The 25,563-nt window shown below is 36.2% G+C and overlaps 1 protein-coding gene across 6 annotated transcripts in view; it reads right to left on the reverse strand.

Annotated features, from left to right (window-relative positions):
* The window catches only part of LOC105208961 (uncharacterized), a 188,257-nt gene that overhangs the window by 42,067 nt on the left and 120,627 nt on the right, over positions 1 to 25,563 (reverse strand). For all 6 annotated transcript variants that reach the window (XM_054230681.1, XM_054230680.1, XM_054230679.1 and 3 more), the window contains exon 4: positions 5,180 to 6,781. In XM_054230681.1, coding sequence (XP_054086656.1) covers positions 5,180 to 6,098 — 919 coding nt within the window. In that variant the 5' untranslated portion in view covers positions 6,099 to 6,781. The remainder of the gene's footprint in view (positions 1 to 5,179; positions 6,782 to 25,563) is intronic.

The raw sequence follows: 25,563 nt of genomic DNA on the forward strand, positions 1-25,563 counted from the left end.
CTGTACTTCTCTACCGTTTCCCAACTCAACGAAAATGATTCTAAATTTAAGATAAAAGAATAAAAATCAAGCTTTGTTAACAGCATTACATCTTAGAGCCACAAAGCCCATAGCATGTAAATTAATGAAAGAAGCAAAAAGAAATTCAACAAAATTTATCAATTTCACTTCGCAGTTTTCGAAGATAAAAATAATCCAAGTTCCGTGGAAATTTCTAACAAAATGAAATGAAAGCATACTCATAATAACGCGATTCCAAACACACGCAAGAGGAAAACTAATTGCCGGTCGCAATGAAAACACTGAAATATTTATTACCCAATTACAATTTGTTGAGCTACACATTATCCTCTTTTATCCACTGCGCGTTTGAGTAAGCAAAGCATTGCTATTCCGCGCACGTAAAATCCAAACAACAACAACAACAACAAAACAAATTTCATATGAATGCTGCCTTCTGTTGGCAGATGAATTTATAGATTTTCACCTTTTTCAATATTTTTTTTTTGCAATAACTCGAAAAAAAAACAGTGAGATGTGTGTGTGTGTTTGTATTTATTAACAAACATATCTGCAAATGACAAAGGCAGACAGGCTTGGACAGTCGGCATGAAAGCTCTGGACGTTTTGTTTATTTTTTTTTTCGGATTAAAAAGTGAGTAATTTTATTCAAAAGGCTTGGGTCGCTGGAAAAATAAAAATAAATGCTGAATAAAACTTTTGCATGGCAATGAGCGCGCAACGTGTTCGTACGTGACCGAACCGTGCATTCAAATTAAACTAAATATTATTTTTAGCACTTTTTTCCGTAGTTGTTGTTATTGCATACAGGGTTTAGCAAGTAACATTGAACACTTGATAGATTGTGGAAAGATATTTACAGCGTTATTTAAATTTTATTTTATTGTTGAGGAATAATTAAAAAATGAAAAAAAACATATTTTTACCCAACTGTTGTTAATAACACGTACAGCTGATCGAGTGAACATGATGAAGAGACGCACTGAATTACGAATGTCTGTCGGTCTATTCGTTCAACAAGCTATGCAAGAGATCTGTGAATCGCTTAAACTTGAGCCAATAGGCCTGATAATATCCCTTTTTAGATGCAATTTCATATCTCAGCAACTACTTCACCCATTTGAAGCAGCTTTGGTAGGTAACATATTCTTGACATCGAACTACATCAAACCTTACTTATTATATGACACAATAAAAATTTAATCAGACTCTTCCCATTTACAATTTATAAACCATAGTCCCTAAATACCGAATATGATCACCAGTGCATGTATTTAACTTTAAACTGAAATCAGTAAATTTTGCGATATCTTAATGAAATGAAGTTTACATATTTTCCTCATAATAATTTGAAAAATATTCATATAAGTTGTTCAATACCTCCTCACCGGGCCCCCATATTGTGATTTTAGATAGTCCAATTCACTAAATAATTTCGTTTTTTTTGGTGCAATTTAAACACAATTTTTATACTCTCGCTACAAAAGTTGCTAAAGAGAGTATTATAGTTTTGTTCACATAACGGTTGTTTGTAAGTCATAAAACTAAACGAGTTAGATATAGGGTTATATATATCAAAATGATCAGGATGACGAGACGAGTCAAAATCCGAATGTCTGTCTGTCCGTGCAACGGATAACTTGAGTAAAAATTGAGATATCTTAACGAAACTGGGAAGACGTATTCCTTGGCACCCTGAGAGGCTTTCGAAAATGGGCAATATCGGACCATTGCCACGCTAGGAAGGGGCATATTTGGATGTAATATTTTTGGGGAAGTGGGCGTGGCCCGCCCCCTCCAAATCGATTATTTGTATATATCTCGCAAACCAATAAAGCTATGTAAAGCAAACTTTCTGCAGTCGGTTCTCTTACGTACCCCACCACTCACCATGAAAATAGTTGAAATCGGATAATAACCACGCCTACCTCCCATACAAAGGTTAGGTTGAAAATTACTAAAAGTGAGTTAACTCACTAACGAAAAACGTCAGAGATTTTTTTACAAAATGAAAAATGGGCGTGGCATCGCCCACTTATGGGTCAAAAACCATATCTCAGGAGCTACTCGATCGATTGGAATGAAATTCGGTATATAATATTTTCTTGACACCCTGATGACACGTGTGGAAAATGGACGAAATCGGTTCACAACCACGACAACTTCCCATATAACTCATTTTTGAGTTCCATCTTATTCCTTCACTTTATAATATATACATAAGGAACCACTGAAGATAGCGAAATAAAACTTTACAGAAATACTGTATTTGAGCTGTGACAGCACTTGTGAAAAAATTGTCGAAAACGGACTATAACTTTTCGAATATCGAATATGAAGGACTCAGTGCCCCAAGGTAACTTTTCACCGAAAATGTCGGTAAATCTCTCAGGTATCTTAATTTAATTCAGAGGAAATATTTTTCTTCTAATAGTGTGTTCATAACTTCGGTTATATATGAATATATGAGAATACCTAATTATAGGATTTTCAAAAATACGATGAGCTGAGATGGGTGTATACAGTTTATGAAATTTTATATTCTTCAATTTGATCCAATCCCTTTTGCCATTTACGATGATTTGCATCAATCAACGACTTTATTATATCCAAATCGGTTTCATTGGATGTTGCCGGAACGAAATTTTGTAAACCAATTTTGGCATTGGCGTTTGGTCAACAAATCACATAATTTTCGGTTTGCTTGAACTGAATTCTTACTCTTTTGATAGTAAAACAGTGAAATATCGATACGGCACCCAACAACAATTCCAACCCAGAAACTATTCCAAAATATTTTACAAAGAAGCCTTACTATACCAGCGGTACAAAAGTTGGGTGACAAAAAATAAAATAAGATCAGCTGTTTTATTCAAACAAAATGACTTAGTGAACGACCCAATCTTTATCTTTATATCGTAGATGTACTGTAGCTTTATGAAGAAAATGAGTGAAATCCGAAAATTAATCACCTCAACCCCCAGACACTGTATATAATGCGTTTCCCGATTCTAGTTAACTTTATGCCGAACATATCAGACATTGTGCGAGTTATCTTAGAAAAATATTATATTTTCTTATACCTTAGTTTAATGCTAAAAGTCAATGAAATTGGATTAAAATTTCCTCTAAAACTTCCCCGAACTTAGCCTTTCCTTACTATTTTTAAAATAAATCCATTTATAATGTGGACAAAAATTTATGCCATCTTATTTATAGAATTTCTTTAACAGTCATGTGAGTAAATAGTAGTAAATAGTATAAATTTTTCTTGAATATCTTAATCCACATACGAGTACTTATGTATGTACTTATGAGTACTAATGCTATGTTGCATTGAGAATAATCGTCCATCTATGTCCACAGCCACCTGTGTAATTCACAAACATCTGGCATAAGTGCATAACTCTGTAATTACATTGTGCAATTGAGTGATCGGCTGCCAACTTAACTGTCAACTCGAAAATATCAAATCCCAATTTACTATGCCCATTCAAGTTCGTCGTTGTGACTGCTTGTTGCATTTGCCTAAAGTACGAGTATGAGTAGGTACATTGTAGAGACATATGGCTAAAAATATTGACACTTGCAGTATATTAGGGTGTGCCATTATATAGTGGGAATTTAAAATGAAATAAGCTACAAATTATTCGAGTTTCGATATTTCAAATACAGGCGAAATGGTAATGAGTTCATATCAAGTGGTCTTTGACGTCTGATTTGACTATCTTACAAAAAATTTAGCTAAAGCTACTTTGCCTCCTAACCGAGAATATAAATTATATTGGAGTATTGACACGCCCCCTTTTATAATATTTTTAATAATTTAGTTTTGAGCGCCGTTGATTTTTTTTGCTAAAAGAGATACATGTAGTTCTTAAACAAGTTGGAAGTTGGAATTTTTAAGAAGCTTAATCAAATGAGTGCCACGCCTACTAGCGGAAATTTTTATTGTAAATTCCTACAAAAGATTTCTGAACCACCCTTATGCACAAAAGCACTTCGGGGGACGATTGTAAAAGTGGCTCAAAATGAAAATGTCACATTGACTTCGACATCGATTGCAGTGTTGTCAGCTACAACAAGTGGCAAGGACTTTAATGCACTGCAACACACCATAAATGTGTTTGTTGTATGCAGTGACAAGCGAATAACTGTTGATGATGGTACTGCATCATTTGTAGAAGCTATTAGACCCAGTCAACCCCGTCAACCCCGTCGACACCGCCGACATAGCTGACGCTGGCAAGCAACAGTTGCTTTGAGCGTTCGTGTTGAACAAATCAGTTTGTGCCCCAAGCGAGTTCCACACATTTGTTATGTATGAATGTGAACAATTTTAATGAGCAGCTACTCAAGCATATTCATTGCCAGAGAATACCGATATGCAGTCTTCGATTGTATACGGTAAATTGAGATTTTGAATACGTTTGAAATGTTGCCACCGGGACTTACATTGTTCGATAATAACTATTTTTATTGCAGGTTTTCTTTGGTATTCGTGAGTTTAACTGATATTCTGCGTGATTGATTGGTTAAGTTGGTTTTACAAAGGAAGTTCCGAGAAACCAAGCAGTTGCGATTGGATTCCAAGAAATGCAAAGCCTCGAGGTTTAGAGATTATGTAACGGTGCGAAATATTTCTTGGGAAAGTCATAAGATTTCAGGAAGGAGCCGAGTGTAGTTGACGCCAAAAGGAGTCCAAAGCGTTCTAATGTAAGGTCTAAAGCTCTTTTAGGTACTTTGTTATGCGTGCGTTTAACTGATGTTATTCATGATTGATTGATTAAGAGGGTTTTGCAACGGAACTGTCGGGAATCAAGCCGATTCGATTGGATTCCACGAAGTTGAAAGGTATAAAAAACTCGAACTTAGAATGTCATAACACGATGGCAAATATGGATATCAGAAAGGAGCCGAGTGGATGCCAACTTGAGATTGCTGTATAATAATATTGAGATAGTACAGTATAATGGAAGGTCTACAACTCGTTTACTATAACGACCGGTCGTCCAATTGTCTGCAATATCTGAAGACTTGCATCAATATCCATGTTTCAAAAATTACTTGAAGACGCAAATAACGAATTTAATAAACAATAAATATAGCACCTGACTAAGTAAAGTTCTACCTCAGACATTCCCCCACCATCACTTACCTTGATACATCAGCCCACAATTGATACCGACCGCTGACGTTTCGAAGACATGATGCTCCAGCCGCAAATCGATAAACAAATGATGTCCCATATGACCACCCACCGGTGCGCGACCATCGAAAGCATCCGCGCCATTCGTCTCCGGCTGCTCCTCCTCCTCCACGTCGACCACATCGTTGAGGAAATCGCTGAAGCCATCATGACAGCTTCTAGTGTTGCTGCCGATGGTGTTCGTTTTTGTTTGCTGCGCAATTAGCGCTTCAGCGGCCGCGGCGGCACCTGTAGCAGAACTGCTCGAGAGTTCTCCGCCATTTGCCACACGCGCCGACGCCATGTGCGCCAAATTATCATATGTGTAGTGCTCGGCGGTGCGGCCTAAAGTGGAATCGGACACCGTCGTCGCCGCCGCAGCGGTACTGCCGTCACTGCTCGAGGGTAATTTGCTTAAATTGATGTTAATCTCGTCGGTGTTGGTTAACTCTGTGTTACGGGAAACTAATTGTTGTTCGTTGTTGTTGTTAGTGTTGATGTTGGTGTTGCCATTATTGCTGTTGCTGCTGCTCTGAACCGCGTTCCCATCTTTGTTATTGTTACTATTATTGCCGTAATTGCGGTCGACCGCGGTGTGCGCGGCATACTGCCCAGTACCCCCATTGTTGTTGTGGCTCTCGCTTTGTATCGCCGTTGTGGTGAGAGTAACGGATGCAGGAGCCGGTGCAGTCACTGTGTTGGTCTTGATAATAGCATCATTTGCCGCACTCGCGTTGTGCACAACGGGTGGCAGTGCAGCTGCGGCGAGACTTCGTCGGGCGGGAGGTGGTCCAGGCGAGCGACCTGGCGCTGGGTCACTGTTCATGTGGCCGACCGTTTGGATGGCGAATAGTCCGAAAAATAGAAGGCATATAACTAATTTCGTCATTATAACTACAACAACTACAGCGTGAGTTCGCGCTCTGTGGTACGGCTGCTCCTGGCTGTGGCTGTGGTTGTGGTTGAGACTGTCGTTGTTGTTGCAGTTGTACTAGTTGGAGTTTTTGCTTTTGTTGTTTGTATTTCTGTTGTTTGCTGGTGTATTCTAACTGTCTTGACTGCAGTCGGTATGGTTGTGGTTGTTTCTGTTGTTGTTGTTGCAATGTTGGTCTAAGTCTTTGCAATTGGATTTCCATAGACGTTGGCTGCACTTTCGCCTCTACAAACGGAAGATGTTCTTTGACTACTACTATATTGTGGTTGCTGTTGTTGTTATTGTTTTATTTTTCGCTTCAAGCAATTAACGGTTTCGCTAATTACCACCGTTATGTTCACTTCATATATTTTCCACTTTATTAAATTGTGTACATTGTCTGCGCTTGGCGCAAAGGAGCATCCTCCTTAACGGTTGTCTTATGAATTCTGAATTTTTTATGACTTATCTGAGCTTCAGCCACTTTAACCGCGTTCGATGTTTTTGCTGTTTGTTAGGTCTTTTATTGTTGTTTTCAACGTTACGAAAATCCATTTGGCTGCCTGATTTTCTTTTGGCATTTCAGCCGAGCGCAAGCTTTTGCTTCGGAAGTGTCTATGCACGGTAATTAACGGTTTATGTGTCATTAACGGTTATAACTGTAAATAAAGGAAGGTGGTAAATTATTAGTTTTAATTTAGTGTAATTAGCACAAAAAATTAACAGTTTCTATTTAAATTATTAATTTAAATTTTTTTCTATAGTTGGCAACTCTATTCTAATATTTCTTCGTATTGAAATATTTCCAAAAGAAATCCGCAAAACACATATAAATAAGATTTATTTAATATTTTGTTATTTTGGATCCATATCTATAATATAAAAATGAATCGCAAAATGTGTTGCTAAGCGCATAACTCGAGAACCGCTGAATCGATTTCGCAAATTCTTTGTTTAGAATGTTTTTCGAGGTACCGGGATGGTTCTTACGGAGAGAAAAATTAGAAAATTTTCCTGAAAAAGTCTTAAATCCACAATTTTCTAATCACCCATGCAAACAATTTGTGTCGTTAGTCTCGAAAAAAGTCGAGAAGGGCCAAACCGATCTGGCTAATTTTAGTTTTGAAATATTTATGGAAGGCCAGCGAAGGATTAGAAAGTAAGTATATATCGAAAAATTCTGAAAAAGATAACAAGAAGATGATTTTATTTGAATTGACAACAAAATTATAAAAAAAAAAAAATAATAATAATATTTTGAAAGTTGTCATTGTTGCTTTGTTACAATATTTTTATCATTGTTCAATTGTATAAGGATAGCCTAAAACAATTTGTAACAAGTAGGGAAAGGCAACCGAACATTTTATACTCTCGCAATGTATTGATGCAATTTATTACACACAATTTGAAATAAAGTCCAATAAAAAAACGAAAATCAGCATATATAGTACATGAGGGTTGAGGTAATTCCTGAACCGATTTCACTCATTTTCAATGCCCAGTTATAATGGGAATAGGGGCAACTTGACACCTGATAGTAGGCAGACAAACGGCAATTCGGCCTTGAAATTACTCCTAAATTGCAAATCAACGAAACACCAGTCGGCAAAATCGTCAAAAAAAAAGAGCTATAAAGAATATTTTCCAGATATTCAAGTCGCTGGAGGTACTGCACAGGACTTTAAAAGGTTTACGCGACAACGAAAATATTTTCGGTGAAGCCATGATTCTGTTGGCCGGTGATTTTCGCCAGACTATTCCTGGAACAACTGTTGCTGACGAACTAATCACATTCCTAAAATCATCTAATTTGTGTCGACACATAAAGAATCGCCAATTAACAAATAACATACGAGTGTTTTTCCAACAATATCATACTGCGATTGTAGAAATAGTTGAAAATGGTAGCGACGCAGTTGACAACTCGATGGATTAATAACATTTTTAACGGGTTTCTGTCACTTCATGGCCTCGAAAGAGGAGCTTATTCATCGTGTTTTTCCTGACATGAAACCATAATATAATAAACATAAATGGCTGATTGAATGACCTATAATGGTGGTCAAAAAACAAGGATCTCTTTGATCTAAATGCGACCATTTAGAATTTCGTTAAAGGAGAGTTGACACAGCTACAAACCAGGATGACGTATTCAATTATCCCACAGACTATTTTAAATTGCTGGACTATCCCCACTCACTTGCAATTAAAAGTAGTTCGAGTTGTCATCATGCTAAGAGATCTTAGTTATAAGAATTATATTATACTCTTTTCAAACACTTTTTTATTCCGCGAACAAGTCGCCAATATTTCCTTGCGAATTCTGTCTCAAGCTTGAATGATTAATTTAATTCGTGGATAAGATCTAAAGAGATCCAAAAGTTTATAAAATTTCGGATAAATATTTTGAGGAAGAGTGAAGATACAAAAGAAGTGACTTCAAAAAATAATTTTTTTTTATATCAATTGCATGAACAGGAATGTGAAGTTAGGACCATATATACCCATTTTTCAATTCAATTAAAAATCTAATTTGATCATTAACGAAGTGGCGAAATTACATAGATTCAATGACATCTGAAGACAAGGATTGTTGAACGGAAACTTCGCAAACTGCGCTATGAGACATTTTAATTTATTCGTGGCGATTTCAGATTCAGATTCAGATTCACCAAAAACCAACAAAAAACTTACTTATTCCGAGAATGGGTGACCGGTCCTTATAGCCTTTTCGGACAGGAGTTAATTGATCAATTAACCGGCCTTTGCTCGATTAAAGCATCTGATCGTGAATCGATTAGCCGGCTGTGTGAAAGACAAACACTGGTTTCTTCTTAACCATTTCATGCCCAATGTTGCCTATAGGCAACTTATTGACTTTTAATTCTTGTTTTTTTTTTTAATTTTTCACCAGCGGTTTTTTTTAATTATGTAGCCTTATGTGTAGTGCAAGCTTACAGTTACATTTTCTGTTATGAGCTGAGCACATATTCATTCAGAATGCGTTCTCAACAGAGTGGAATTGTCAAAATCGGTTTTGCAAAATAAGTTATACTAAAGTGGTTATACCAAAAGTGTTCAAAAACATAAAAAAAAATTGTTTTATTTTAAAACAAAGTGAACTATATAAATAAGTAAAGATAAGAGGGTGATTAAAAAAAATGTCATGGGAAGAGTGTTTAGTTTATTTATAATAAATTAATTAGTGCCTATAAGCTACATCCTGTAACTAATGAACCAGGATACATAGGACTTTGAAATTTTTATCACTGCATATTTGAGTTAAGACTAATATATGTATATCTGTCCTAAAAAACATGTTAGCTCCGCCCATTTTAATTCGGGCATGAGAGGGTTAATCTTACTTTATGAAATTAATATGGCTGTGCGATTTTGTTTGTTTAAAGCTTGAATGATTGGTTTAATTCTTCTTCAAAGTTGGTTAAATAATATCGTTCTAAGAGCATATCATATTTCAGAAAGATCTTCGGCGAAGGAGAGAAGAGACAAAATAAATGACTTACAAAAAGAACTGGATACTGAGATATTTGTTGTATACCTGTATGATTAAGAAGTTATTTTCAACTGCCGATTCTTATAGTATTTTGTAGCAGTTCCAAATATATTTTTTAGATTTCTGGAGTGTCAACTTCGCTGTTATAATATTCAGTCAAAATTCTGTGATTTTTTTCCCTCTCAGAGAATATTGCTAAAGTGACGTCACAAGGTAGTAATCTATTATTTAGGTTTACGCTACTCAATTACATTTTATGCCACTGAAGATCTCGGTTTTTATGAATCACATTCGATTATCAATAGAACATTTCTCACGACATGTCTGCATATATATTCAATCATTCAAAGCAGTCACTAGCATATCAATTTGTGTATTTTGTCTGCAAATATGTAAAAGAATGTTGGCATGCCATTAACTGTATGCTGTGTTTTTTTTTTTTTTCGTCGAACACTCAGGTGTGCCAAGCTCTTAATAAAATAACTAAACAAAAACCAATTAAATGATTAACACTAATTGAAAAGTTGAACCTCACGGGATTGCATTTAATTAGTAGGCATACACGTACATCAGAAATGTGTCTGTAACGGTATATACTCAAAAGGTGTGTACTCACACATCGGTGATGTGGTGAACAACATTTTTAATCAAGCCTCAGCCAAATATGTAAACATGCTCTTATACCAGCAAACATATATTCGAACACTTGACTAACGAGTTTTTACATTTTACAGTACAATACGAAATTGTTCGTGGGAAAATATAAACTTAGAATATTTAATTTTTTTTAGATAAAAATCGTGATATATAGACTGTTATCACAAGCAATTCATCAAATTTCGATTAAATTGGGCAATTTATTCTTGCTTTTCGGAGAAGTTTATAGGTCTAAGATACCGACAGATGCTGCTAGTGTCAAATTATTGTCAAAATCTTTATTTCTGATATAATTTGGGTAATATTTTAATATTTTTTAATGAAATTCAAAAATTAAAAATTAAAGTTAAACTCACAGAAATCGAAAAAATTATAAAGAAATTATCTTCCTAAAATTTAAATATTTTGTCGTCACACCTTTCACACTCACTGTATTCAAACAACCCACATGGCACGCCTCAGTGTGTGTGTGTTTCATCGCTTACGCCTGCAATATACATATATACTAATACACCAACATCGAAGGTACCTAAATATTAAAGTGCGGCTAACCGACGTCGACCGACGGAGTGTGTGAGAAATGCGTTTTCATGGTTATCATTTCCCCAAAGGATTGCTTTCGCTTCAGGAGAGTTTGTAAATATTCTTCCTACACACACACAATATGTCAGCCGGCTTGATGTATGTCAAATACAGTCATAAGAGCATATTTCTATATATTATACGAATACCTTCATACGAGTATGTGTTTACCGTTATTATGTGGGCATAATCTCATGGGGACGGAAAATCATTTAAAATGTGAAAATAATGTTTATTTAGCTTTAAAGTCTGTGAGTGTTGCGTCGAATTGTGTGGGCGTGCGAATTTTCTGAGTACTCTCAAATCTTAAACCTTATTTGTTGTGTTTTCAGCTTTGGTGATTTGCATTAAAAATGCATGGTTCAAGCTAAAAAGTAGCTAGATGTGTTGTTTTCATTAGGATTTTTACATTGGAAATAGAAAGAAAAAAATATTTTTGTTTCAAAGTCTGATTATTACTTGAGCAAAAGCTTAGACCAACCTCTATTTTTACGACAGAAACACTCTGGAAGCTATTGTATGCATAGTGATCCTCCGACCTTCCGGGTGTGGAAAAGAGATTTAAATAAAAATAAAGCCTGGATATAAGCTTAGGATCTCAGATGCTTCCATCTAAATCTCAAAAGAACGAGATTGTCATTATGAAAATGCTGAACCCATACCATGTTTAGGTTGTCTGTCGATGCACTAAGGCCTCTGGGAGGCCCATTTTAAAATAAGCCCATACTATCTCACTGAAAACTTCGACGGCAGTACTCAGAAATATATTTTAACTTTTAGCTACAGAGTGATGAACATAGAACTAGATGGATATGAACCTCTTTTAAGGCCCGGATCTCTCAAAGTAGACCATCAGAGGGTCCTGCCCTTACAGTCCTGTTATAATGAATTGAGGATACCTAGTTCATTCGCTACTACGCTTTCAGTTTCTTTAACCTATTTTTTTTTAACCTATGAGTCTTATCTAAAAATCTATATCAAAGAAAGCAACACCAATACTACGGATTCCTTATGGGGTCTACGCTATGTATGTCTGAAAAGAGACCACTGCCAAGAAATAATGTTTATTGAACCAAAGTCAACTCCCTCATTAATCTTCTATTGAGGTTCGAACCACCATAATTCGATATAGCGTCAAGACAACCGGGAATTTCAGGATCCAAAAACTTCTTAAAACACTAAATGTAGATTTCTGATGCGAGACGTTTCGTATCTTTTCGTTGGATCTTTTCTGTTTAAGATAAGCCCTAAGTGAACTGAAAGCCAGGTCTCTCTTTACAGGAAGTACAACTCTTGGATTTTTTCAGAGAAGTCCTTTAGGCGGTTTACACATGCAGGAGGTTTTCTAGCTTCACAAATGTCACACTATAATTTTTTTAAGACTAGAAACACTTACTCATCTAACCAGCAACGCAATGGATTAGCAATGCCACGTGGTTCGAGCATAAAACTTCAGCGCCAAAGTCACCAAATCACTCCTTGGGGAGTTGAATGCACTTTGACCTCTAACGCATAATGGCATTCAAGTTTACCGTTACAAACACACACACAGCCACTCACGCTCATGCAAGCACACACACGCCGCGCATAAAATTATTTACGCCGGGAATTTAAGTACGAGTACGCATGTGTTCGAGCGCCAGCTCAAATATGCGTTATTTCCACGCGCTTGTGGCAAAGCAGAACTCGACTATTTTTGTTTGTATTCAAGCTCACTTATTTACTTGTAAGTGTGTGTGTGTCTATGCTCGTTAGCGTTGCTCGTTCTCATACTTGCCTGCCAACTTGTTGCGACGCGAACTTGCGCTTGTTATCCGCTTAGCATCCGCTTAGCTGACACTGTTGCTTCGAGTATTCGCTTGTAGGTGTACTCACTCGCTGCTTTTTTACCGTTTTTTTTTGGTTTTTTTCATTTTCGCCACTTTGTTTTTCGGTTTTACGTTTTATGCTGCTTTGTCGGTTTTATGGTTTTGCGGCATTGCAAAAATTATGCGCGGTAAACACTCGCCGCCGAAATGCTTTTAGTGTGTGTACCATGCGGGCGTGCGAACGAATGCAGTCGGTGGAGGAAATTAAGTTTGTTTTTTATTTAACCAGAAAAAAAGTTAGGAAAATTTACTTACTTAATTACGAGTGTACATACTACAAAATTCAATTTATAATATATGTATATGAATATAGAGTGGATGCATTTATTATTCGAAAATATAAAAATTAATGGCAACTCAGGCTGACATATGCGTGGGATTAACAGTTGTAAGTTTAGCACTTACGAAAGTGAGGTTAGGTTAAGTGAGCTTAAATTAGAAATCATTTGCATCACACAACATCTTAAGAAGAATGTCAATATCTCTAAAAGCAAACGAATGAGGAAGAAATCGAAAAAATATACTCCCTATTGCGAGCTTTAATGAAGAGATGTAATAATATTTTGAATGCTTGGTGCAACTTTTCCATTTTTCATGCACTTCATGGTTTTGATGGCCATCAAATTGAAACCAAATTAAAATTATTAGGTCTACAACTTTGCTTCCGCCGTTTTTTTTTTGTAAATTTAAGGCTAAAAACGGTTACAAATGTCGATGAGCTTCAGTCGCACTTTTCTTGGAATTAAAAAAGAAAAGCAAAATTTCCCGCAAATGTCGAGAATTCGGCTCAAAAAGTGACATTGTCAGTTGAGAATAAGTTTGGGATGCAAACAGATCTCTAAAAATATTTTGTTGGGTTAATGTTGACATAAATGTCCAAGATCGATATAAAACGATTTAATCGATTTAATCGACCAGTGCTTGACCCTAGAGACATCTATTGGAAAACGGCGGAAGCAAAGTTGTAGACCTAATATTAAGACTATGGATCGGATCAAAAGGCAATCTGATAATGATATAAGGCAAGCGAGTTCGAATTTCGAACATTCGGTCCCATCGGGAGAAATTGTGTTCGCTAATGCGACATCTACCGGATTTGTGTCTTAATGGTAGATCAAGGACACATATCTGAACTTTTTTGCTGTAACATCAAACAGTTCTGTAGTCTACAGTGATGCAACGATATATCCCACCACTCTTCAGGAGCTCATTATGAAAAATTATTTTCTAGAAACCACCAAATTCACATTAATCTGTTTTTGCGGTTTTTTTTTTTGTAAAGACAAGGATAATTTGGAAAGAGACTAATAATTCGCTCATTATATCCCGGTTCGTATTCATGAATCATCCCGCTAGCCTTAAATCTGGACCGTATTCTTGTTCGTGGTTTCGATGTTATACATTTTGCGGCGCTTGAAGCATTCATAAAAGACTATATTTCTCGGATCTTTGTCTTCGTAAGGCCAAGACTAGAAGCAATGGATTATGACGAGACTCTTTGCACATGAAAGTAAATTTGTGTCGATTTAACGTGAAGTTGGATGCACAAATTATGATTATTGAAAAGCTTTAGTGACAAACATTCTCCTCCAAACCTTCTGAGCTCCACATCAGATCAGAATATCGACGGCCATTGACAACGTGGGCTGGAAAATCTCATGTCTGCGATAGCTTTGAAAACCTTAACTTGACAACAGTTGTGAGAAAAGATGAAAGGAGATATCAACAGCCTTCAAAATATTAATTGAAGAACGAAATCTTTGACTCCAATTCTGAATACATTGCAAGTAAATGATGCGAAATACAATCACAGCAGAGAAGCATTAAATTCAAATTGAATTATATGTAAATAAAATAAAATTCTGAAAAGAAATACTTTTATTGTATTTTTGCCTTGACCAAATTATGAATAAAGCTTGTGAAACTTAATTTAAGGCTTTCTCGAACTCAATTATGAAAAGAATTTAATGCAACACTTTGCACTTTTCATGTTGCCATTGAATATCTGCTTCAAGTACAATTAAATTTTATGACTTCAGGTATTTACTCTGTCTTTTTCACACATGATGGATCACTTTATTTGCGAATAAAATGAATTAAATTAAGTTGAAATTTCAATTTCAGCATGAATTATTTCAAAGGAATTTTTTGTATTTACATTCGTTTTAATATATACATACAGCAATATGCAGTTATGAGAAATATGCATATATTTATTTATATATATTCAAGAACAAAGAGGCATTCATTCATTCATCAGTGAGTATAAATATATGTAAATGTGTCTACAAGAGTTGTTTTGAAATTTGTGGGTATTCTTTATGAAAATTCTCCGCTGCTACATATTGCCTTTCAACTGCTTCTTGTACATATGTAACTACGCTTTTGTTGGTTTCCTCTCGCAAACATCAAAAGAAAAGGGTAAGTAGTCATATGAATGCCTATATGATATGACTATATATATAATTATACAGATATATATATATGTATGACGCTGCATTGTGGCGTATTGCAGCAAAAAGCACAAGACAAGACAATAACAAACGTAAAATATTTGTTAGGCAGCAAATTTTGAGATATAGTATGCAGTAAGCTTCCGAAAAAGTAAGTACTCGCCATAACAATTGATTGGCTATGATATATGTATATTTGCATACGAATTTTTTTGAATAGAGAACCACTAAAATTGAAACTACAAGCTTCGTAGTCATTCTGTAAAAACTTTTGATTTTTTTGTCTTCCATTCATTTGTTTCATGAAGATCGGAAGTATATATAATAATTGGACTGAACTTCTAGTAGAGACGAACAGCATTTTATACATTGTCAACTTAAATAAAAATTTTTGATACATAGAGAGAAGTCCTGGTCGTATCAACTCAGAAAGGGCGCATAAAAACTGAAATTTCTTTGAAATCTTAAACAGAGACACTTGTTAAGGCACTTGCTTAAGGGGACCCTTCCCCATTCTCGGTTTCAAAAACTCGATTTTTTTTATACTCTCGCAACAAAGTTGCTAACAAAAAAGTTGCTACGAGAGTATTATAGTTTTGTCCACATAACGGTTGGTTTGTAAGTCCTAAAACTAAACGAGTTAGATATAGGGTTATATATATCAAAATGATCAGGGTGACGAGAAAAGTTCAAATCCGGATGTCTGTCCGTCTGTCCGTCCGTGCAAGCTGTAACTTGAGTAAAAATTGAGTTTCATCTTAATGAAACTTGGAAGACCTATTTCTGGGCACCATAAGAAGGTTAAGTTCGAAAATGGGAATGGGCGTAATCGGACCACTGCCACGCTCACAAAATGGCGAAAACAGAAAACACATAAAGTGCCATAACTAAGCCATAAATAAAGCTATGGAAATAAAATTTGGTATGACGGATCGCAATATGAAGGGGCATATTTGTATGTAATTTTTTGGGGAAGTGGGCGTGACCCCGCCCCCAAATCGGTTATTTGTATATATCTCGCAAACCAATTAAGCTATATAAACAAAACTTTCTGCAGTCGGTTCTCATACGTACCCCTCCATACACCATGAAAATAGTTGAAATCGGATAATAACCACGCCCACCTCCTATACAAATATTAGGTTGAAAATTACTAAAAGTGGGTTATCTCACTAACGAAAAACGTCAGAAATACTAAATTTCACATAAGAAATGACAGAAGGAAGCTATACTCAGATCTTTTTACAAAATGGAAAATGGGCGTGGCGTCGCCCACTTATGGGTCAAAAACCATATCTCAGGAACTACTCGACCGATTTCAATGAAACTTGGTTTGTAATAGTTTCCTTACATCCCAATGATATGTTGTGAAAATAGCTTCACAACCACGCCTACTTCCTATATACCAGAACTTTGAAGACAATCTGAATCGTTTACTTTACAACACATAAAGTAAGCACTAGCGAAGATATCGGAACAGAACTTTGCATAAATACTGCACTTATAGTGTGGCAGTCCCTTTCTAAAAATCGCCGAAATCGGACCATAGGTTTTTAAGGCCCCATATATCGAGCACGCGGGTCTCGGTGCTTCTAACCTAATATTATGGTTTCCAACTTTCAATGGACTTTATACAATATATATGACGAATATGTGGTTCAAATTGTGTATTATATAATATAATAAAGTTAAATAAATAAATTGCGAGAGTATAAAATGTTCGGTTACACCCGAACTTAGCCCTTCCTTACTTGTTTTAATTTACTTTGAAGCTATAACTATTCAAGAATGAATTTCAAGTGAAAATTTCAAAAACTCTTGAAGATATAGCCGATTGAAGATTGAAGGTAGGTAGGTTTTACACCCAAGAATTTGCTTCTCAAAACTTTAAACGCGTTTTTCTCGAAACAGTGTTTTTAGACTGGCGCATGAGGTTACTCAAAACTATTATTCCAATCGGTTCCAAATTTTAGTACGTTATTCTATACATGTATAGCTATGATATGAACTAGGATAAATCAAATCGGTGAAGATATTCTTTACTTTTCAACTTGTTGTGTGGTTGAAAAAAAGGCGATTTTCAAAAAAAATTTCAAAGGTTCGCCATTTTGTTAATTTTTGTGCGAAATTAATAATCCTAGTTCATATCAGAGCCAAACATGTACTCCTTCTACAAGAAAAATCCCGTTTCTAATCCCATTGGAATTTTTGGTTTCAGATGTTCCAGTGAGCGGAAATCACACGCGCACGAAAAGAAGGGATTTTGTTTGATCACAAAAAACAACAACAGTAAAAAATATGTAAATTTTTGTTCTTCTCTTTTAAGTCTTCAAATAAATGTATGCAAAGTTACAACCCTAAAAAATAATTTACCAGCCCATTGAAAATCGTCAAAATTTGAAATCGAGAATGGGGGGGGGTCCCCTTAGGTTAAGACTGGAAATCATGTTATAGATTAAGAACAGATGGAATTCAGTTTCCGATTATGTCAAGAATAGAGGTATTCCATGATGTCGAATCTTTGGGTGGACTTGCAACATAGGTGGATCTAGAAGGCGCGAAACATTTAGCAAGTTTTGAGCAACAGAACCGCAGAAAGTACTCTGATGTGTTATTAAAACTATTTGAAATGACTCATAGAAATGCGAAAGAAAAAACATTTCCCGAGCAAGTCTATCAAAATGGCGCTCAATACGTCATTTGAGTCTTGTACTTCACATACTGGCGCCCACGTCTATTCAGCGCTATACAACGCGACATTGTTCCGCGTAACATTAAGTGCCGCGATGGCCTACACACAAGCTCACACACCGAGTATGTGTGGTAGAAGTGAATATAAACTATTTAAAATGCAATTCGGTCGAGGTTTGATTCGTATACACCCACATCCGCATTGTAATGTAATACCTTAGAAAGTGGCGAACAAAGGCATAAAGCGAATTTCGCAGCAAAGGAAGCGAGCACTTGCAGTACGTGGGTACATTTTCACTCCCACACACATACAAATACACTAAGTGATTTCTTATTTCATTTATTTGTAAGTATTCGTTGTAGTTACACTTAGATTTATATGCCAAATGTGCCGATAAAACACGCAAACGTCCAGCAAACTGGCAATATCGGACGAGTGCAACGAAATGTCCAAAAGTCGAAGCAAAGCTTAGATGGTGCCAAGTGCGCGATAGATAGATTTTGTAGGGTTACCAGGCGATAATATAATGGAGAATTTCATAAAACATTAAATCACTTTCGGTTCTTTCATCCCATGAGTCACTAACTACAAGTTTAACTTTGAGCTCGTACCAGTGTATAGCTTACTGTCGGAGACCTCTTACGAAGATCTGTGGAGTTAGTATATAGGCTTGTAAACTATTTGTTCTAGGAATTAAATAAGAAGTTTTAAAATTCAGTCGTCACACATCCCAAAATTGCTTGGTTTTATATAATATATGAAGGCCACTGTCACGGTATGTCGGCCTGTATTCCACAAGGTATCACCCACGAGTTCTCAAATAAAATGACTCCGATGCTTGAACACCTCCACTCCACATAAGACCACGACCACGGAAGGCCATTCCGTAATCTATAATATATCATACAAGAAAATTATCGATCCTACACACTATGTTGCAGTAAAACTGTCTAGAAACATCAAAATGGGACTCTTTAAATGCAATGCTTCATTCGTATAAATATATGTATATGAGGCAGCGTGGGAATCGTCGCTCTATTAATAACCTTTAAGAATTATTCTAAAGAAGCCGAACAATATCGACAAGAACTCTATTTCTATGAAAAAATGAGCTCTAGAGACAGTCCAATAAAAAGTAATTAGGGCTAGAACAACGATTTCAATATTAGCAACAACAGAGTTAACAAGTTGCGAGAGTTAATTCCAAACTAATCATCATATTGATTGGTTGGTTGGATGAAAAGGGGAGGGCAAATAGAGTCTGAACCTAAGCGGCCGCACTTCTGCCATCATTAGGTCCATTGTACGTTCCATATATATAAGGCTATCCACATATATTAAATTTGGAGAGCCGGATGCAAATAGTCACTTGACACTTTTCTGAACAGGAATGCTCTGACAGAAGTTAAATGGGGCTATAGCTATAGGGTCAGCCAGATCTAAAATAGCTTCAAAGTGTCATTAGTTGTATTGAAACTTTTGGAGCATGACAGACACTTCTGTGATCGTCGGATTTAATTTTTGTTTGACGCTATAAAACGATTATCTAGTTCTATGGACTTAAAAGTTTTGGGTCTTCAGGGATAATCTTAGCTTGACTTGGTCTTCATTAATACTCTCGCTGCTTTTACATTTTCTTAGTTTTTCAAGAGTTTGGTTAATCGTTTGAAATCCCACGAAGATGAGTCCGAACTACGTAAAAATTTTCCGAAAAAGTGAAAAATTATAATATATTTTGATAGCTCTGCAAAGTATAATTATTGCCATCTGGACACCTCATTGTATGTACTCATACCTACATATACGTAGTATGTGTGAACTTCAGCATTACATAATATTTCCTCTCAGTTTGGCGCAACTTTAATATTGGAATTCCACAGCTGTGCAGCGATATGCAGTCGTATGTATGGCAGTGTGTGTATGATAGCCCTACTTTTTGGTTGGGGAAGTTGGCAATAAATTTTGGCAGAAGTGCATAAGCAAACAGAATGTCAACTTAAATGCACTGCGAAGGTCACAGATAAGCTACCGAACCGCTTGTCCGACCATCCGCTGAACTATTCAATGCGTCACACACAAACACACACACACATCTTTACACAGATAGCAGTTATGTGGACTCGTTTATTGGCACCTCTTTCGCTGGCGCCGCCACTGCCATAGTCAATTGTGTGTTGTAGGCCAGTTCACATTACCTCGGGCGTCCTTAAGGCACCAGCACTACCTCGCTGACGCGGCACGCCTTTGGCCATGCGGGAAATGTTGCTTCGCTTGCCAACGGCGCTTATTGCCAAAATAATATTATCGTTTTGCTTGCTGTTCCTTGTCATTATGCACAAAAGATAGCTGCTGCTGCTGCTGCTGAGGAAGCGGATTTCACATGTTTTTCAGCGCGTTGCATTATGCGCATAAATAAATATTTGTGTTTGGAACTTGAATAAAGTGAGCACGTGAAGTGCATTCTTAGGTAATGTCTTCCAAGCGAGTAACGATGAATGGTAAATGGAAGTGTGCTTTATGATGCAAATGCTATTGTGTATTGTTGAATGGATTCCAATTTTTTTTTGAGGGGGAAGTGTCCATTGTTTTCGTTTGTTTGTGCTTTTGAAAACAACTTGACCTTATGGCAGTGGATTGTTTATATTGTACGGTGTGACTTCTTCTTGTTTAAAACAATAAGGTAAGATCCGTCGATTTACAAGCACACGTGAAATTGTTCAAAGAGCAAAAGGCTATCCCAAAAATCGAGTTTCAGAATTGTTTCGACGATTTGAAGAACCGCAGACAAAAGTGAATAATATCGCATATCGAAATAGTCTCTATTTTGAAGGCAACGACATTAGACGAATTAATAACTTTTTTTTAGAAAACAGAAATTCCCGTTATTTTTTGAACACACCCGTATCCTATCTTAAACTGGAAAGTGCTTTGTTTTACCAAATTCTATTTCTTTTCTTCAGCTCTTTTCTATATACATAACCTCCCCATTATAGTCATTAATCTTAATTCATATCTAACTGAAGAAATTATCTACTCTTATTCTTGTCATCCAAATGAACCCTATATATGTATATTAGGAGATCTCAAAAGTTTTTACGGTTTCCATGATAGAACGATTGTATAAATTTCATTAGATTTGAATTTATGAATATAGTTTTTCATAAATTTCATTTCATTCAGACAATTGGTTCTTGAGTTATATAATTTTGAATGACTTAGTCTCTTGAATTGTGAAATAAATGGATCACATCGAAGTACTACAAATACCAAAGATTATCTGTCTAAGCATTATCCGAGCTCTGTTCCAGGCAAAGCAAGCGTTCGAATGTGGTTTTTTGCCCCGAAAGAGATGAATTAAGTGGATGTCCAAAAGACGAAACAATTACGGATTAAAACATCTAAAAATCTACAAAATGATTTGGAATGAACATAAAATGAGGTTGATGGAGAAAGTTGATATTCTAAAGATATCAATGGAATATCGACGCTTAAGGTAAGCGAAAGCTTTGCACAAAGTGGATGCTGCCCGTTCCATAGTGAGATCTATTCACAATAGGACAGTATTGCATGAACAGGGTATCAAATTTATCTCCAAGTCTGACTGCCAGTGACTTATTTTTTATTCGTTGCCTTGTATACCTCTGTGTCCCGGTACCCAGAACAGTGTTAGTTTGTTGTTGCTGCACACTCTATTGAGTTTTTCAATGCAGTCCAGGACCAACCCCGAGTTTATTTCGAAGGATAATAGTGCCTGGAGAGCCGCCTGGCTATCACTGATGATGACAATTCGTTCGCCATGATAGTTCCTCGTGGTCCCGCGAGTCCGGCACCTATACCATCTGTGGTCTTAGACTCATTAGTGTTTCAAGTTACATTATAACCAATTTTTATTCGAAACAAGTACAAAAAGACAATCGGAAATCAATTTATCGCAACGTGTAATAAATTACATAAAACATTACATTAATCTTTGTAGCATTTCCGAAAGTATTTAAAATAATATATTTAATATAAGATAACAACAAGCGAAGAAGTATATTGTCTGCACATCTTCACTATCTCTTTCCAAGCACCTACATAGAAGAAACTGCGACATGTGTGACTAATCGCATCCTTAAATTATAAGAGGATTAGGAAAAGGACCAGCGCATAAATTGTGTGCGTAATTAAAATCTGACAGTTGAGTAAGTTTTCCGTAATTATACGAAAATTTACGTGCATTCAACTTGGCAAGAAGTCCATTTTATAATACTTACACATGGGCACACATACACAAACAAATACACACAAAGCAAATGTAGACGCATGTGTAGTGTCTACGATTACGATTATAATCAATATAATACATGTACGATTACAAGTACAAGTACAATTACAAGTACCCAGTACAAGAGAGTAAGCTTGTCGGTGTTGAGACATATTAATTTAGCCCACGCAACGGCTGCTTCTAATGACCGAGCGACCGCCTGAGTGAGTGAGTACACGACTGAGCAGCTGAGTAGGGAAAGTGACAGACGTCAAGTGAGTTGCGAGGCGATACGCGCAGTCTAATTACAGAATAAATAAGCGAGCACACATACTGGATTACATATACATGACAGCTAAGCACACTTGTGTTACTCAGAGGAAAATATATATGTAAATGTTTACATGCATGTTGACTAAATAATATTATTATATACTTGTATATGTGTGCGTGCTGGCCGTAACCAACGATTTGTAATGACTTTAGTAAGCAATAAATTTACAAAAGTTTTTATTTATTTATTACAACAATGCCGTCGGTCAAATGGCTATGTAGCCAACAAATATGCCAATGTTAATGTAAATATGTAAGTTTCTGTGTAAATAAATAAAAATTTGTGTGTGTTTGGCAGAATGAATTGTTCCAAGAATTTGTTTGTGGTTTCCTGGAAAAGGTGGCACTATTTACCAATCGACTTTGTTTTCGTGTTATTAACAAGAATTCTAATTTATGTGGGTGAACGAATGCTCATGTGCGCACAATAAAGGAATAACAATTTATAGAAAAGGATAATTATTCGAAATGATTTTGAAGAGAGAGAGAGAGATAGAAGGAGAGAAAGTGAGATTTCAATTAAGATTTGCGAGAGAGAATTTACGGGATATTGTCAAAGCCTTTCCATAAGATTATCTGTACAGTTAAGGTTTCAGTTATACGAACTGTTTTTGATGAGAGGAAAGAGAGATAATAACTAAGATAGGCTGTCGGGAATATACAGGAAGGTGAAAAGCGTTTTCTGTAAAACTATCTCAACATTGAGGTTCCATACAACTGCATCAAATTCATTAAATAATCTCTTGAAAGGGTTTTTCCATATCCAAACTACTTTAGGATCGCAGAGATGGTCCCTTTCCAGATGTCTGGTAATGCTTTCTCACCCATTTGTGATATGTGTTTTGTTGTTAACTGACAAATTGAGGGCTCTATAAGTATCAAGTCGAATCTGATAGACTCTGTGAAGCCTTTTAAGAGAGAAAGCTCTATAGGGAATTTCTGCCATTCAAAGCCGTTGTTAATAAATTGGAGCGAAAAATAGCTCAAGCCGTATCATTTACCTCTGAAGGCACTGCACCGGTCACCGGCGGTCGATTGTTAAAGATATATTTTATCTAAAATCAGCTATCTCAATGTAGACATAATTCAAAAACAAAGAAAAAGTTAAATGTTAAATGGGTTATGCCACGGCACAAAAAGTAGTCTAACGGTCATCAAATCCATCTTTAGTTAAAAATTATGTTTTAACAGTGATTTTCTTAATTAAATCCTCTGACTAACTCTATCACACCTAATTTTTTTTTCATTAAGATTTCATTGAAGGCCGCACACAAAAATTCCTCGCATCTTGGAAACTACTACTAAACTAGGGGCTTTGTTTATCTCGGAACCAACAAAAATACTACCAACAATATCTAAGACTAGAGATCAAGTCCACAATAACTCTTGCCAAAAGGTGCTACTTTAGGATGGGCGAAGAAATATGGACGATGTCAACCAGAGATGAGATGGCACTTAGAGCATTCAAGGAAACCGTTCTTCGCAAGATCTTTGGAGCCGTCCACGTGAACGGGGATTACCGAAGACGATGGAATCACTAACTGTATGAGATCTACGACGACATGGGTATAGTTAAGGGCAACGAATGATTGGGTTAGGTCATGTTGTACGTATCGAAGACGATGCTCCAGTGAAAAGATACTATGATTCGAGACCCATAGGTGGACAACGGAAGCATGGCCGTCCACGCATCCAATGGAAGGCGAACTTTTGTGTTGTTGGCCCAGACCGACCCACGGTTATAGTGCCAAAAAGATGAATCTTTCAACGAACCCATTGGAGTTCGTTAGAAATTTTAACCATAATAAGAGCTGCAAAAACACAATATTTAGATGAAAGGTAGATTCTGAGAGGACGGAATAGAGCAAGGAGTATATTTTGATTGATTTTAAAATTTTTGATTTTTTTATCTTTCGTTGAAGTTGTTACTTGTCTGAGGATGGTTCTATTTATGAGCTCTTTTACAAACTCCTGACTAGACGAGTTAAATAGTTTTGCTGAATACAAACTTTGAAGGATCGAATGTTTCATATACCTTACGATAGCATTCTCACTCACTTCTCTTCAATTTATACATTTACATAAGGCAAGGACTTTAAGTCCAAAGATTTACTTGAGGTAATTTTATGATTACTAGACATTTTATGCGTCGCTGTAATGGTGGAAATAACAGCTGACGCTGCAATATTCTCATCATCCATTAAAGGGTAGCAAGCTTTCATGTACAGCAATGAGTTAGCAAAATCTATTATTCGAAAAGGTAGAAAAGAGTACTACTTGCAGAGTAAATGGGTGTGCATGACTATGCTGGCTGTTGGCTAACTAGTACATGGCACTTGTTGCCTTGACGGAGCTGTCTCGTTTTCGAATACTAAGCATTTATACACTGAAAGCTGGATTACGACTCGAGAATATATGTGTGCTGGCAACTGCTTGGTACACGACGCATTTCAAATACAGGTGAATATGAATAAGATTATAAAAATATATCTACATAACTGCACATACGAGTGCCGTGTGCCTGCGAACAAAGAAGTCTTCATGTCGAATGACACTTGTCCGCATTCAAGGTTGCTTCGCATAGCCGGGTACGAACGGTACTTACACATACTCCTATATACATAAATCCTGACAATACACGCTTATAAGCTCAAGCATCTTAAACAAAGGCAGCGAGTGTGTGCAAACGTGTGAGTGATGTGCAAGCGAGTGTAACGGTTTGCTTGCAATGCTCAAATGGATGCCTCAGGTGTTGTATGTATTTTAAAGCGACGGCGGCGACTGTCTTAAAATGATGACTTATACTCGCACGCATCAGCAGCATTAAGTGCGCACCCTGGTTCATAAATGTACTAAGTGTTTATAAATGTAAAATATATTCTTATTTAATGCGTATTTATTTATGTTGTCGTTGGAGTGTAAACATTGTGTGCTTATGTTTATTGAAGTAGTATATTTAAACTCAGCTTTAAGTGGGAAATTTTTTGTAAAAATTAAAAAAATTATAAATTTCAGCTCTTCATACATCGGTCATGACATTTACGAAGTTCGGCATATATTTTGTGAAATTTTTTCGATAAGTGGCAACTCTATTCC

The sequence above is a fragment of the Zeugodacus cucurbitae genome, chromosome 5 (genome assembly GCF_028554725.1).
Source record: "Zeugodacus cucurbitae isolate PBARC_wt_2022May chromosome 5, idZeuCucr1.2, whole genome shotgun sequence".
Lineage (NCBI taxonomy): Eukaryota > Metazoa > Arthropoda > Insecta > Diptera > Tephritidae > Zeugodacus > Zeugodacus cucurbitae.